Below are 17,108 nucleotides of genomic sequence, written 5' to 3' on the forward strand. Positions count from 1 at the left end.
TAGAAAATGTATTTAGTATGTTCTCAATTATCCCCATGTTTTGGGTATAAGTTTGCCCCAAATTGACATAAGCACAAACCAAGCACATCTATAACATAATTGTTAAGATATTTCAATAGAACGTTGAGATTTTTTTGTGCAAAGTGATATGATGCTGATATGAGTTTTACAGTACACCCACACTGCTGTTGTTGAGGCTCGTGCTCCATGCCATGCAGGTCACAGTTAGTTGGGGTTAACTCTCTCGGTGTTTGACCTCCGACCTGTTGCTTCCTGCGGTTGTATTCTCTCTCCTTGACGTACTGCTCCTTCCTTTTCTGGTGCTCCTCTAGGCTCCTCCTACTGTTGCGCTCCTCCCTGGCCTTCTGCATGGCCTCAAACTTGTTCTTCACGTCAGCCTTACCGATCTGGGGCACGTAGCTCCTTGCCACCGGCTTTTTGGAGCGCAGAAGTCTCTGGAGTAAGACGAAAATACAAGAAATGAATTGCTAAGGTTCATATATAGGAGTGTGGTTCTCAGATCTAAAAGAGATGTTTTAAATAGTATTATCTAGCTGAACGTTACAGAAACGTTATGAAAGATCTACAGGTCGTCAATCCCTAACACAAGGATAGGCAACTTTGATGGGGGTGGGGGCCACAAAAAATCTGAACTCATCATGAGGGGCCGCAGTTGCTAGCAGGTCTGCGTACCCAAATTCTTACCCACACATGTAATCAGAGCCGGCCCTAGCCTTTTGGGGGCCCTAAGCAAAATTTGATCCACAAAAGGGGTCCCGCAGCCGGCCAGTTGCCCATCCCTGCCCTAGTGTGGTTGACTCAGCAATGTGCTACACTTCAGATTTACTCTTTTGAATGGTAAATCTATCCAGAAGCAAAGTACATATCACATATATCCATTTCAACTGTTGATAGCAAGATGAACACCACGCCCATTGAGGGCCGTGCCTCACCTTTTGTTTCAGAGCCACCTCAGATACGTTCTGTGACTGGTCCTTCTCTTCTTTCTCTGACTCATCGTTCATGTCATGTGCCACTCCATTTTGTGCCACATCGTTCTTGTCCTTCCTGGATCTTGAACTTTGCCTTGCCTTGTCCTTAACTGTATAATTTTCTTTGTGCTCCACATCATTTCTGTCGTGTGCCTCATCTTCTTCCGCCTCCTCTTCCTCGGGCTCTGTGCGAACCTCATCCTCTTCGGTGTGAACTTCTTCCTCATTGTCGCTGTGCGCCTCATTCTTTTCTTGTGCCTCATCATGTTCGTCATGGGACACATCGTTATTTTTGTATGCCTCATTGTCTTTGTGTGCCAAATCATGCTTGTCATGTTCCACATCGTCCTCTTTGTGTGCCACATGGCCATGCAACTCGTTCAGGTTGTCGTTGTTCTCTTTATCACTCATTTTGTGTGCTTCATCACACATATCATGTGCCACATCAGTCATGTCGTGTGCGACATCAGCAATATTTTGTGCTACCTCAGTCATGTTCACGCCACGCTGACAAATTAACAGAGCCCTCTTCAAATGTTACCTGTCAAAAAAATAAAAACACCATTATGGTATGGTACAATAACAACAAACATCTTTCTCTTCATATAATCATGTATTATTCATAATTTATTATTCATATTCAGACCCCTTCCCCTTTCCCACATTTTTTAAAAGTTACAGCCATATTCTTAGATGTATTCATCTACACACAATAATACCCTATCATGACAAAGTGGGAAAAAAAACATAAATACCTTATTTACATAAGTATTCAGACCCTTTGCTATGACACTCAAAATTGAGCTCAGGTGCATCCTGTTTCCATTGATCATCCTTGAGATGTTTCTACAACTTGATTGGAGTCCACCTGTGGTCAATTCAATTGATTGGACATGATTTGGAAAGGCACACACCTGTCCGAATAAGGTCCCACAGTTGACAGTACATGTCAGATCATAAAACAAGCCATCAGGTCGAAGGAATTGTCCATAGAGCTTCGAGACAGGATTGTGTCGAGGCACCGATCTGGGGAAGGGTACCAAAACATTCCTGCAGCTCTGAAGGTCCCCAAGAATACAATGGCCTCCATCATCCTTAAATGAAAGAAGTTTGGAACCACTAAGAATCTTCTTAGAGTTGGCCGCCCGGCCAAACTGAGCAACCGGAGAAGGGTCTTGGTCAGGGAGGTGACCAAGAACCCAATGGTCACTCTGACAGAGCTCTAGAGTTCCTCTGTGGAGATGGGAGAACCTTCCAGAAGGACAACCATCTCTGCAGCACTTCACCAATCAGGCCTTTATGGTAGAGTGGCCAGACGGAAGCCATTTCTCAGTAAAAGGCACATAACAGCCTGCTTGGAGTTTGACAAATGCCCCCTAAAGGACTCTCAGACCATGAGAAACAAGATGCTCTGGTCTGATGAAACCAAGATTGAAATTTTTGGCCTGAATGCCAAGTGTCACATCTGGAGGAAACCTGGCACCATCAATATGGTGAAGCAGGGTGGTGGCAGCATCATGCTGTGGCGATGTTTTTCAGCGGCTGGGAGACTAGTCAGGATCGAGGCATGATTGAACGGAGCAAAGTACAGAGGGATCCTTGATGAAAACCTGCTCCAGAGCGCTCAGGACCTCAGCCAAGACAATGCAGGAGTCGCTTCGGGACAAGTCTCTGAATGTCCTTGAGTGGCCCAGCCAGAGCCCTGACTTGAACCCAATCGAACATCTCTGGAGAGGCCTGAAAATAATTGTGCAGCGACGCTCCCCATCCAACCTGGCAGAGCTTGAGAGGATCTGCGGAGAAGAATGGGAGAAACTCCCCAAATACAGGTGTGCCAAGCCCAAGAAGACTCAAGGCTGTAATCGCTGCCAAAGATGATTCAACAAAGTACTGAGTAAAGGGTCTAAATACTTATGTAAATGTATTATTTTCGAATGAGATGTACATCACGTACTTGCCTTCTCAAGTTATACCATTTTCATTTCCTTGAATCATTTTTGTCCGCAACATCAACATCTAAGGCTGCTCCCCCACTAGATAGCACCTCATACTCTGCTTCAAAACTCAATAGAACAGACAGTGACTTCTCAGTTTCACCATGCTCGGGACCGGGTCTGTGTCGCACCAAACGGCGGGCGTCACAGACACAGGGAATCTTTTCGTTACTCCACCACAACACTTAACGCCACGGTCTGAATACTTATGTGATATTTCATTTCTTAATGTTGTATAAATTAGCAGACATTTCTAAAAACCTGTTTTTGCTTTGTCATTATGGGGTACTGAGGGGGGAAATGATTTAGTACATTTTAGAATAAGGCTGTAACTTAACAAAATGTGGAAAAAGTCAAGAGGTCTGAATACTTTACAAATGCACTGTATATCCCTTCAAAATGTGTATGAGGCTCCTCTGCCCCATCATGAAACATACTGTAAAGAAAAACGCTAGCAAAATGTAGTCTCATTCACCTCGGTTTTCCTCAAAGACGGGCAGCGTAATGGTGAAACATTTCTCCCAATGATGAACTTCAGATTGAGTTTATTGAATGCCCTATACCAAATGCAGAGGCTAGGACAACAATTTTACCAGTAAACATTATGTAGTGCCCTTTCTGAAGTCTGGTGTGGTAAATGGCTAGCCTATACATGTATGGACTTCAATAATGTGTGTAACTTTTAATATCTGTTTCACTACACTCTTTAAAGAAGGGTTCCCAAAAAGTTTATACCAACAACCATTTTGATCTGAAGAACCCTTTTTGGAAGACAATAGTTTTTTGTAAGCCAAAGGGTTCTACCTTGAACCTTTAACATCTTAAGAACTGTTTTTGGAATACAGGGTTCTTTGATAATTATTTGGAAGGCAAGAAGGATTCTTTGGAAGGCAAGAAGGGTTCTATATAAAACCAACTATAATATTTCCCAGGAGGCTCTATTGCATGGAGATTTTCAGAATTGTTTGTTTTATGGTAATCTCTGTGCTTTTGCATGTACATTAATTGGTTGATTAGTTTTATGCTACAGGAAGATTAAAAAATATACAGTTTGTAAAAAATAATCCAATCTATTAGTAATTTGATTTATTGGACCTGTTACTGAGATGGTTTTTCCAGTTTAGATGATTGAGGTAGTCTCAGTATTCAATCTTCCCTATCCTGGTAGTCATGCAGAATGCATGTTACAGGTGATTAACATTTCCACTTGTTGGATATCCTAACTCTGGCTGGATTCCAGTGGGAATTACACGTCACTTTGCAAGCCAGCATAATGTGATTTGCAGGCCTAATGTGACCTGTCAACCAGGATCTTCTCCAACACCACTGTGTTAGGGTATAACTAGGCCCTCAAAGAAAGTCCTTATGACGTATATAATCTATTGTCATAAATAATAACATTTTAAAGGCGAAAAAATAAGGGGGAACCATTCATAGCAGTTCTAGGAATAATCTTTAGATGATAAAATGGTTATTGGTAGGACCCTTCATAGATGGTTATAAGCAGAACCTTTCATATCAGGTTCTAGGCAGAACTACACTGAACAAAAATACAAACGGAGCATGTAAAGTGTTGGCCCATGTTTCATGAGCTGAAAAAAAAAATCCCAGAAATGTTCCACTTTGTCACGTCCTGACCATAGAAAGCCTTTATTTTCTATGGTGGAGTAGGTCAGGGTGTGACTGGTGGGGTGTTCTAGATTATTATTTCTCTGTGTAGTCTAGTTTTTAGATATCTATGTTGGCCTGGTATGGTTCCTAATCAGAGGCAGCTATCTATCGTTGTCTCTGATTGGGGATCATATTTAGGTAGCCTTTTCCCACCTGTTGTTTGTGGGATCTTGTTTTTGTATTGTTGCTTTTGAGCCCTACAAGGCTGTATGTTCGTTTGTTTGTTTCTCTTTATTGTTTTTGTTGCTGGTTCACATTCTATAAATTATGATGAACCCAAATCATGCTGTGCCTTGGTCTACCCATTTCGACGAGCATTACACACTTGCACAAATTTTCACACTTATTTCTCTCAAATTCTGTGCACAAATATGTTTACATCCCTGTTAGTGAGCATTTGTCCTTAGCTAAAATAATCAATCCACCTGACAGGTGTGGTGAATCAAGAAGCTAATTAAACAGCATGATTCCACAGGTGCATCTTGTGCTGGGGATAATAAAAGGTCACTTTAAAATGTACATTTTTCCACACAACACAAGTATTTATGTCTGCAACAAAGCCATTTTGTTGGTGAAAATTCATTGTGATTTGCTGGGCCTGACTCCCCAGTGGGTGGGCCTGGCTTTCAAGTGGGTGGGCCAATGCCCTCCAAGGACCACCCATGGCTGCAACCTTGCCAAGTCATGTAAAATCCATAGACTAGGGCCTAATTAATTTATTTCATTTGACTGATTTCCTTCTATGAACTATAACTCTGTAAATTCTTTGAAATTGTTGCATATTGAGTTTATATTTTTATTCATTATATATCAGGGGGCTCTTTGAAGAACCATCCATAGAGGGTTCTAGAAAGGGTTCTACCCAGCACCAAAAAGGGTTCTGCTATGGGGACAAACTTAAGAGTGTACCCTACATATATTTATACTGTACAGCAAACAAAGTGTACTGTGAAGCACTTTGTGATAACTGCTGCAAAATAGCTCTATAAAATACATGCGATTGATCGATACCCTACAGAATATCACATGATAAATACATATTTTTTTGCAGAGCAGCTGGAGTTTTGCGGGTGTCTGTTTGGGGAGGCAGGCACCTCATGGCTGCTGCAGTTTGGGGAAGGAAAGGGGTGCTCGTCCTCCACCTCCTCCCCTCAGTATGCTGAGCCACAGCACATTATGCAGGGCCAGGACACTAAGTATAGCCCGCTTGTGTGTCCAGACCATGTGTTCATGGCTATTTCTGATGAGTGGTATGCGGTTGGACAGAGCGAGGATCGGTAGCCACATGTCACCCAACAGACCCTTGACAAAACATAAGACTTAGTACCAGCCTTAGTACCACACTTATTACCAGCCTTAGTACCACACTTAGTACCAGCCTTAGTACCAGCCTTAGTACCACACTTAGTACCAGATTTATTACCAGCCTTTGTACCAGCCTTAGTACCACACTTATTACCAGCCTTCGTACCAGCCTTAGTACCACACTTTGTACCACACTTAGTACCACCCTTATTACCAGCCTTAGTACCAGCCTTAGTACCAGCCCTAGTACCAGACTTAGTACCAGACTTATTACCAGCCTTAGTAACAAACTCAGTAACAGACTCAGTAACAGACTCAGTAACAGACTTAGTACCAGACTTAGTACCAGCCTTAGTACCAGACTTAGTACCAGACTTAGTAACAGACTTAGTACCAGACTTATTACCAGCCTTAGTAACAGACTCAGTAACACTCAGTAACAGACTCAGTAACATACTTAGTACCAGACTTAGTACCAGACTTAGTACCAGCCTTAGTACCAGACTTAGTAACAGACTTAGTACCAGACTTATTACCAGCCTTAGTAACAGACTCAGTAACAGACTCAGTAACAGACTCAGTAACAGACTTAGTACCAGCCTTAGTACCAGACTTAGTAACATACTTAGTACCAGACTTATTACCAGCCTTAGTAACAGACTTAGTACCAGACTTAGTAACATACTTAGTACCAGACTTAGTAACAGACTTAGTACCAGACTTATTACCAGCCTTAGTAACAGACTCAGTACCAGACTTAGTAACAGACTTAGTACCAGACTTAGTAACAGACTTAGTACCAGACTTATTACCAGCCTTAGTAACAGACTCAGTAACAGACTCAGTAACAGCCTCAGTAACATACTCAGTAACAGACTTAGTACCAGACTTAGTAACAGCCTTAGTACCAGACTTAGTAACAGACTTAGTACCAGACTTATTACCAGCCTTAGTAACAGACTTAGTACCAGACTTAGTAACAGACTTAGTACCAGACTTAGTAACATACTTAGTACCAGACTTATTACCAGCCTTAGTAACAGACTCAGTAACAGACTCAGTAACAGCCTCAGTAACATACTCAGTAACAGACTTAGTAACAGACTTAGTACCAGACTTATTACCAGCCTTAGTAACAGACTCAGTAACAGACTCAGTAACAGACTCAGTAACAGACTCAGTAACAGACTTAGTACCAGACTTATTACCAGCCTTAGTAACAGACTCAGTAACAGACTCAGTAACAGACTCAGTAACAGACTCAGTAACAGACTTAGTAACAGACTTAGTACCAGACAATCAGACGAGCAAGAGATAATTTGACCATAGAGTCATCAGACACTAGAAAGGTTACTGTTTATCAGTGTGTTAGAAATGTAAGCTAAATGTAGAATGTATTATCATCAATTCACTTGGTAATGATACCAAAGTAAACAGTCAGGGAGGTTTGGGGTTAACACGTGCTTAATAAAAAGAGACAGGCCATCAAATAACATTTGATTGATTTCATTGATTCATGGATTGAAAACTTGAAGGGTAGACCTAAATGTACCAAATGTTGATTTGTTGATCAACAGGCCTACTTAATTAACCGTGTATAGTTAGACTTTGAGTTAAATCAATCTCACATTACACACCTGATGAACAGCTGAGTTGGCACATATCACAGCAATTACTTTGATTGCGACAACTACTATGATGTTGATGGTGTGGATTACCAGTCTGAAGGTTGAGAACAGAGAGAGTAACAGGTAATTAACTTGATTTTACCAAAATATGAATAACTCAAGACTACTTTCTAAGAGGTTATCTCGACTGGCTATGTTTCCCTCTGTCCAATTAATCATTAGACTGGGTTCAGAACGTCTGTCACAGCTGTGGAGCTGGTTAACAGACTGCACTGCCCTCTTCAATCCAGCTGAAATAACCAGGCATGATAATAAAGTCTATAATTCATATCAATTAAATGAATATACCCTTTTTAGCACAATAATGTGTCTGTGCAAATCACAAATGGACAAAATGGTACAATTTGGGGAAACAGTAAGCAAACACAATGTCCAAGTCACCATCTCTCTACAAAGAAGTTGTAGGCCTTTACCAAAATACAATATAATTTCATGCATTTTTATAATACACTGTTTTAAAAACAAATTTTAGGGCAACTGAGCTGCCACCAACTTGAAGGAGACAAAACTTGAAAAACATCATCCTGAGACGTTTTGAAACGTTACATGGTGTAACACCTTGCCAGGGACTAGGAACACTAACAGAAAAGGTTGAAAACACTATTTTGGTGTTTCGAGTCCAATTTAGTGCAGAATTGGTGCAGTTTCCTCTCTTAAGCTTCCAAACAGCATTCTGATGATTTGAATCCTGTCACGTGCAGAATTAAATTATTTTGCTTGGTGTCTTAAAGTTTAGTATTGTTTTATGCTTTTGCTATTATATACTGCTTCAGCAGGCATTGTCAAGCACAGTGTTCGAACCACCAGCAGTAACTACAGGTTAAACTGAAAGAAGTAAAGATTCAGCACTAGTGTTTTCCATTGCTGAGCATGAATGTGGAAATGGATATTGTCCTCTTTGAACTTCATTTGTCTGATGGTTTTGATATGCGTTCATCATGATCTATTACACCTCACGGCACAACAAGCTTAATACTAATATACAGTAGAAACATACTTTTCTTTCTTCAAACGTGCATACAACACCGTTGAAGAGATTAAAACCAGACTTCCAATGAGTTCAGTCACTCAATTGTCTCTCTCTTTGGTTATCCTCATGAAAGATACATTTTGAGCAACATATTAAGTTGGATTTACCTTATTTTAGGGTGTACTAAGTTAACATATGGAATTGTTTTAACAATGCATTGTTTAGCTATTTCATTTTGAATGTTAGGACCCCTTCAGGTATAGAAAAAAAATGATATTTTATCAACAACAACAAAAAATGATATTGAATTTGGCCTTTACTACTATAGCCCATAGAAACGCATTGAATAACACATGTATAAATGGCAAAAAAGGATTCTGAAGAAGGCCATTGAAGTCCGAAATGTCAATCCTTTAAACTTATCTAATAAAACTAAGAATGTTGAATGGTGAGCGAGCGTTGTGCCTCTTCAGTCAAATAAAACAGTCAAAAAATGAATCACAATGAATAAGGTTTTGACGTGTATTTCCTATATCTAGGAGATATAAGAAAACTCAGGAAATATTTGTGTTGTTTTGGACACATATTTAACTCTTATTTTTGTTGGCACAATCCATTAGTTTGTATGGGTTACCTTCAGATGAGTCTAATGTGAGGGTGGTAGAGTAAAACGGAGAACACCGTCGTGTTCGTGAGAGTCTCCTTTTTCCATAATAATTTGTAGGCCAAACCGTTCAAACGCTACAAACATTTTTGCAATGTCTCATGGTCTCACGGCCACCTTCCACCGTAGATACGGAAGGATGACATAGGATGTGGTGGATTGAGATATGATAGCTCTAGTTTAAACTGAGATTTTGATGGCATTTTTTGTATTATGATTAGTTATGAAATGACAGAGGGGAAACAGATAGTGGGAGAAACAGTGGGAGTGAAAGAAACAGATTGAAGGGTTGGAGTTGGGATTTTAACCCCGGTCATTGGTGAGGAGGGCTGACCTGTCTAAACTGGGTGCGTTACCGCTAGAGAAAGGGCTCTGCATGACTTGCATATATTTTTATTAAGTATATGTTGGTTATTTTTCTTGTCAATTTCAGTTCACTCCAGATTTTCTTTTGCTGTGTGGTTGAGTTGGCAAACTTTTACGAAATGTACTCATTTACTGCCACATAGGCCCTTACCATCAATCAATATTCAGGCTATAAACCATTTGCTTTTCTAAACCATTGACTGTATAAGAAACACAAGTTTTGTGTTTTGATGCTGCCTTTTACATGCACTGAAACTTCTTAAAAACAAGAATATTCAGGTTAAAATGCATCTTAAGCATTCAACCCAACCCCTCTGAACCAGAGAGATGTGGGGAGCTGCCTTAATCGCCTTAATCATCATCCACAACAGAAGTTGTGTGGGGTTAAGTGCCTTGCTCAAAAGGCAGAACAGCAGATTTGAACACCTTGCCCGCTCAGGGATTTCAACCAGAAACCTTTTGGTTACTGGCCTAACACGCTTAATCGCTGGGATACCTGCCGCCCTCAACAACCACTTTGGGTGTTTCAGAGTACTACATTTCTGTTTTAAAACACATTCTGTGTACTTAAACACTTCCATTAGGTTTACCTTCCAACACCCTCCAAACATCAGATATCAGCTTAGGTGCCTTAATTTTTATGGTTTCATTACACAATTATGAATTTTGGAGACTTTCTATTTTTACAGTGTATTGTTGAAGCACTTCAATATGGTATATTAACTTAAGTATCCTACTGTATCAATTATGACCTTTATAGGTTGGCAAAAAATAATCAAAAGGTATTAATTACCCTAAATATGATCTACAGGCTATTGCATTACCCTGATATAGTTACACTCATAAATACTTTTCTTGAGCGCACAATTCATGCAAGGATTTGTGTAGATTAACTTGAACTGCTATATCATCGTTAACCAATACATTTAGGCCTGGCAAGTCAAATCCTATTTTTGGTTAATAGTACACTCAGCTGCCACTAAATACCATGACAAGCTGCTAGAATAATCTGTGTATATAAAAATAAAAACATGTCTTTGTTTGATGTTTGCTCATGTTTGCCCCTTTACGCTGGAGTAAACCAAACTATCATCATCTTTTATTTTACAGCTAAATAAAACAGCTGAATGGCAAAGCAAAGTCAACTAGGCCTGACTGAAATATATCACTTTTCAATTTTGCTTAGTCTTCTGAATAGCATTATGTTCTCCTTCACGTTACAAATCTCAATTTCCAGATCAACCACTGAGGGGCAAAATGTAAACTCTCCCCAACATGTGAATTTTAACATCCACATAACAAACATTATCTTAAATTAAAGTTTTGCAGGAAAAAGTTTACCTGTTTCAGTGTAATATCCTCCTTATTTTAGGACTTTTTTTCTGTGCAGATAGTAGATTAAAACAAATGTAATGTCAAGTATAGAAAACCCAATTTGTCAAAGCACGGAGATGCCTGCGCCGCGTTCACGACTCAAAGTTTAATGGGTGAGGTTACGTATCCGCAACCAGCTTTCATGAAAGTACCGCTACTTTGGCCGTCAGCCGCATTCCGCGCGCGCCAGCGCCAGCTCCAGCTGTCGCCTCAAAAACGCATGGTCCTTCCTGTTCGCCCAACACAGATACAGCTGCATCTCTCTGCCATTAACCCAGACCGTGTTTTATCTGTCAAATTATATTCCCAGCCTTTGGAACAATTATTTTGTGAGTAAATGTATACATTTTAATAAACTGTTTAACCTACCTTTCATTGGCTTGTTTATTTTTTTTTGCAATAGGCTACTACTACTTAAACTGCTACTACTAGTACTACTACTGCTACTACTACTACTACTACTACTACTACTACTGCTGCTACTGCTACGACTACTGCTACTACTAATTCTGCTACTACTATTGCTACTACTACTGATAGTACTATTGGTTCTACTACTGCTACTACTACCCCTACTACTACTGCTGTTACTACTACTACTACTTCTGCTACTACTATTGCTACTTCTACTGCTGCTACTACTACTATTGCTACTACTTCTGCTACTACTATTGCTACTACTGCTGCTACTACTACTACATTTACATTTACATTTAAGTCATTTAGCAGACGCTCTTATCCACTACTTCTGCTACTGCTGTTGCTATTACTACTGCTGCTACTACTACTAATACTTCTGCTACTACTATTGCTACTACTACTGCTACTGCTACTACTACCCCTAAAACTACTGCTGCTACTACTTCTCCTACTGCTACTACTATTGCTACTACTACTACTTCTGCTACTGCTACTACTATTGCTACTAATACTACCCAAAGATTCCTTGATGCCCTTCCAGACTCCCTCTGCCTACCCAAGGACGCCAGAGGACAAAAATCAGTTAACCACCTAACTGAGGAACTCAATTTAACCTTGCGCAATACCCTAGATGCAGTTGCACCCCTAAAAACTAAAAACATTTGTCATAAGAAACTAGCTCCCTGGTATACAGAAAATACTCGAGCTCTGAAGCAAGCTTCCAGAAAATTGGAACGGAAATGGTGCCACACCAAACTGGAAGTCTTCCGACTAGCTTGGAAAGACAGTACCGTGCAGTATCGAAGAGCCCTCACTGCTGCTCGATCATCCTACTTTTCCAACTTAATTGAGGAAAATAAGAACAATCCGACATTTCTTTTTGATACTGTCGCAAAGCTAACTTAAAAGCAGCATTCCCCAAGTGAGGATGGCTTTCACTTCAGCAGTAATAAATTCATAAACTTCTTTGAGGAAAATATCATGATCATTAGAAAGCAAATTAACGGACTACTAATTTAAATCTGCGTATTCCTCCAAAGCTCAGTTGTCCTTAGTCTGCACAACTCTGTCAGGACCTAGGATCAAGGGAGACACTCAAGTGTTTTAGTACTGTATATCTTGACACAATGATGAAAATAATCATGGCCTCTAAACCTTCAAGCTGCATACTGGACCCTATTCCAACTAAACTACTGAAAGAGCTGCTTCCTGTGCTTGGCCCTCCTATGTTGAACATAATAAACGGCTCTCTATCCACCGGATGTGTACCAAACTCACTAAAAGTGGCAGTAATAAAGCCTCTCTTGAAAAAGCCAAACCTTGGACCAGAAAATATTTTAAAAACTATCGGCCTATATCGAATCTTCCATTCCTCTCAAAAGTTTTTGAAAAAGCTGTTGCACAGCAACTCACTGCCTTCCTGAAGACAAACAATGTATACAAAATTCTTCAGTCTGGTTTTAGACCACATCATAGCACTGAGACTGCACTTGTGAAGGTGGTAAATTACCTTTTAATGGCGTCAGACCGAGGCTCTGCATCTGTCCTCGTGCTCCTAGACCTTAGTGCTGCTTTTGATACCATCGATCACCACATTCTTTTGGAGAGATTGGAAACCCAAATTGGTCTACACAGACAAGTTCTAGCCTGGTTTAGATGTTATCTGTCGGAAAGATATCAGTTTCTCTCTGTGAATGGTTTGTCCTCTGACAAATCAACTGTAAATGTCGGTGTTCCTCAAGGTTCCGTTTTAGGACCACTATTGTTTTCACTATATATTTTACCTCTTGGGGATTTCATTCGAAAACAATGTCAACTTTCACTGCTATGCGGATGACACACAGCTGTACATTTCAATGAAACGTGGTGAAGCCCCAAAATTGCCCTCACTATAGAAGCCTGTTTCAGACATAAGGAAGTGGATGGCTGCAAACTTTCTACTTTTAAACTCGGACAAAACAGAGATGCTTGTTTTAGGTCCCAAGAAACAAAGAGATCTTCTGTTGAATCAGACAATTAATCTTGATGGTGGTACAGTCGTCTCAAATAAAACTGTGAAGGACCTCGGCGTTACTCTGGACCCTAATCTCTCTTTTGACGAACATATCAAGACTGTTTCAAGGACAGCTTTATTCCATCTACGTAACATTGCAAAAATCAGAAACGTTCTGTCCAAAAATGATGCAGAAAAATTAATCCATGCTTTTGTTACTTCTAGGTTAGACTACTGCAATGCTTTACTTTCCGGCTACCCGGATAAAGCACTAAATAAACTTCAGTTAGTGCTAAATACAGCTGCTAGACTCCTGACTAGAACCAAAAGATTTGATCATATTACTCCAGTGCTAGCTCCCTACACTGGCTTCCTGTTAAGGCAAGGGCTGATTTCAAGGTTTTACTGCTAACTTACAAAGCATTACATGGGCTTGCTCTTACCTATCTTTCTGATTTGGTCCTGCTGTACATACCTACACGTACGCTACGGTCACAAGACGCAGGCCTCCTAATTGTCCCTAGAATTTCTAAGCAAACGGCTGGAGGCAGGGCTTTCTCCTATAGAGCTACATTTTTATGGAATGGTCTGCCTACCCATGTGAGAGACGCAGACTCGGTCTCAACCTTTAAGTCTTTACTGAAGACTCATCTCTTCAGTGGGCCATATGATTGAGTGTTGTCTGGCCCAGGAGTGTGAAGGTGAACGGAAAGGCTCTGGAGCAACAAACCGCACTTGCTGTCTCTGCCTGGCCGGTTTCCCTCTTTCCACTGGGATTCTCCGCCTCTAACCCTATTACAGGGGCTGAGTCACTGGCTTACTGGTGCTCTTTCATACCGTCCCTAGGAGGGGTGCGTCACTTGAGTGGGTTGAGTCACTGACGTGATATTCCTGTCTGGGTTGGCGCCCCCCTGGGTTGTGCCGTGGCGGAGATCTTTGTGGGCTATACTCGGCCTTGTCTCAGGATGGTAAGTTGGTGGTTGAAGATATCCCTCTAGTGCTGTGGGGGCTGTGCCTTGGCAAAGCGGGAGGGGTTATATCCTTCCTGTTTGGCCCTGTCCGGGGGTATCATCGGATGGGGCCACAGTGTCTCCTGACCCCTCCTGTCTCAGCCTCCAGTATTTATGCTGCAGTAGTTTATGTGTCGGGGGCTAGGGTCAGTTTGTTATATCTGGAGTACTTCTGTCATATACAGTGTCCTGTGTGAATTTAAGTATGCTCTCTCTAATTCTCTCTTTCTCTCTTTCTTTCTTTCTCTCGGAGGACCTGAGCCCTAGGACCATGCCTCAGGACTACCTGGCATGATGACTCCTTGCTGACTCCTCAAATGTTCTGCCTGCGGCTATGGAACCCTGACCTGTTCACCGGACGTGCTACCTGTCCCAGACCTGCTGTTTTCAACTCTCTAGAGACAGCAGGAGCGGTAGAGATACTCTTAATGATCCGCTATGAAAAGCCAACTGACATTTACTCCTGAGGTGCTGACTTGATGCACCATCGACAACTACTGTGATTATTATTATTTGACCATGTTGGTCAATTATGAACATTCTAACATCTTGGTCATGTTCTGTTATAATCTCCACCCGGCACAGCCAGAAGAGGACTGGCCACCCCTCATAGCCTGGTTCCTCTCTAGGTTTCTTCCTAGGTTTTGGCCTTTCTAGGGAGTTTTTCCTAGCCACCGTGCTTCTACACCTACATTGCTTGCTGTTTGGTGCTATATAAATACATTTTATTTGATTTTAAAATAAATTTGATACTACTACTGCTACTACTTCTGCTACTGCTACTACTACTACTATTGCCACTGCTACTGCTACCACTACTATTACTACTACTACTGCTACTGCTACTACAACTACCCCTACTACTACGGCTGCTACTACTACTACTACTACTACTACTGCTGCTACTGCTACAGCTACTACTACTACTACTACTACTACTACTACTACTACTACTACTACTGCTACTGCTACTACAACTACTACGACTACTACCCCTACTCCTGCTGCTGCTACTACTACTACTACTACTACTACTACTTCTGCTACTACTATTACTACTACTACTGCTGCTACTAATACTACTAATTCTGCTACTGCCACTACTACTACTACTACTACTATTACTGCTACTGCTACTACTACTACTACTACTACTGCTACTGCTACTGCTACTACTACAACTACTATCACTACTACCCCTACTACTACTGCTACTACTACTACTACTACTGCTACTGCTACTACTACTACTGATGCTACTGCTACTACTAAAACTACTATGACTACTACTCCTACTACTACTGCTTCTGCTACTACTACTACTACTACTACTACTACTACTACTTCTGCTGCTACTACTGCTGCTACTAATACTATGACTTCTGCTACTACTTCTGCTACTACTACTACTACTACTACTACTACCATTGCTACTAAATCAAATCAAAAATCAAATACATTTGATTTTTATAGCCCTTCGTACATCAGCTGATATCTCAAAGTGCTGTACAGAAACCCAGCCTAAAACCCCAAACAACAAGCAATGCCGGTGTAGAATCACGGTGGCTAGGAAAAACTCCCTAGAAAGGCCAAAACCTAGGAAGAAACCAAGAGAGGAACCAGGCTATGTGGGGTGGCCAGTCCTATTCTGGCTGTGCTGGGTGGAGATTATAACAGAACATGGCCAAGATGTTCAAATGTTCATAAATGACCAGTATGGTCGAATAATAATAAGGCAGAACAGTTGAAACTGGAGCAGCTTCACGGTCAGGTGGACTGGGGACAGCAAGGAGTCATCATGTTAGGTAGTCCTGGGGCATGGTCCTAGGGCTCAGGTCCTCCGAGAGAGAGAAAGAAAGAGAGAAGGAGAGAATTAGAGAACGCACACTTTGATTCACACAGGACACCGAATAGGACAGGAGAAGTACTCCAGATATAACAAACTGACCCTAGTTTGTTATACCCTACTACTGCTACTACTACTACTACTACTACTACTACTACTACTACTATTGCTACTACTGCTACTACTACTACTACTACTTCTGCTACTACTATTGCTACTACTACTTCTGCTACTGCTACTATTACTGCTACTGCTACAACTACTGCTACTACTACTTCTGCTACTACTATTGCTACTGCTACTACTACTACTTCTGCTACTGCTACTACTATTGCTACTACTACTGCTGCTACTAATACTACTACTTCTGCTACTACTTCTGCTACTGCTACGACTACTACTACTACTACTGCTGCTGTTACTACTACCACTACTACTTCTGCTACTGCTACTACTATTGCTACTACTACTGCTACTACTTCTGCTACTGCTACTACTACTACTACTACTACTACTGCTGCTACTACTGCTACTACTACTACTCCTGCTCCTGCTGCTACTACTACAACTACTACGACTACTACCCCTACTACTACTGCTACTGCTACTGCTACTGCTAATGCTGCTGCTACTACTACTACTACTACTTCTGCTACTGCTATTACTATTGCTACTGCTACTGCTACTGCTACTGCTACTGCTACTGTTACTGCTCCTGCTCCTGCTCCTGCTCCTGCTACTACTACAACTACTACGACTACTACCCCTACTACTACTGCTGCTGCTACTACTACTACTACTAATTCTGTTACTGC

The 17,108-nt window shown here is 41.1% G+C and overlaps 1 protein-coding gene across 2 annotated transcripts in view; it reads right to left on the reverse strand.

Annotated features, from left to right (window-relative positions):
* Window positions 1-11,148, reverse strand: part of LOC118401546 (nexilin-like) — a 30,172-nt gene extending 19,024 nt beyond the window's left edge. For both annotated transcript variants that reach the window (XM_035799151.2, XM_035799150.2), the window contains exons 1-3: window positions 10,992-11,148; window positions 954-1,533; window positions 264-455 (exon numbers count right to left, since the gene is read on the reverse strand). In XM_035799151.2, the coding sequence (XP_035655044.1) occupies window positions 264-455; window positions 954-1,487 (726 nt within the window). In that variant the 5' untranslated portion in view covers window positions 1,488-1,533; window positions 10,992-11,148. The remainder of the gene's footprint in view (window positions 1-263; window positions 456-953; window positions 1,534-10,991) is intronic.
* Window positions 11,149-17,108: the final 5,960 nt, after the last annotated feature.

This window comes from Oncorhynchus keta, chromosome 22 (assembly GCF_023373465.1).
Source record: "Oncorhynchus keta strain PuntledgeMale-10-30-2019 chromosome 22, Oket_V2, whole genome shotgun sequence".
NCBI lineage: Eukaryota > Metazoa > Chordata > Actinopteri > Salmoniformes > Salmonidae > Oncorhynchus > Oncorhynchus keta.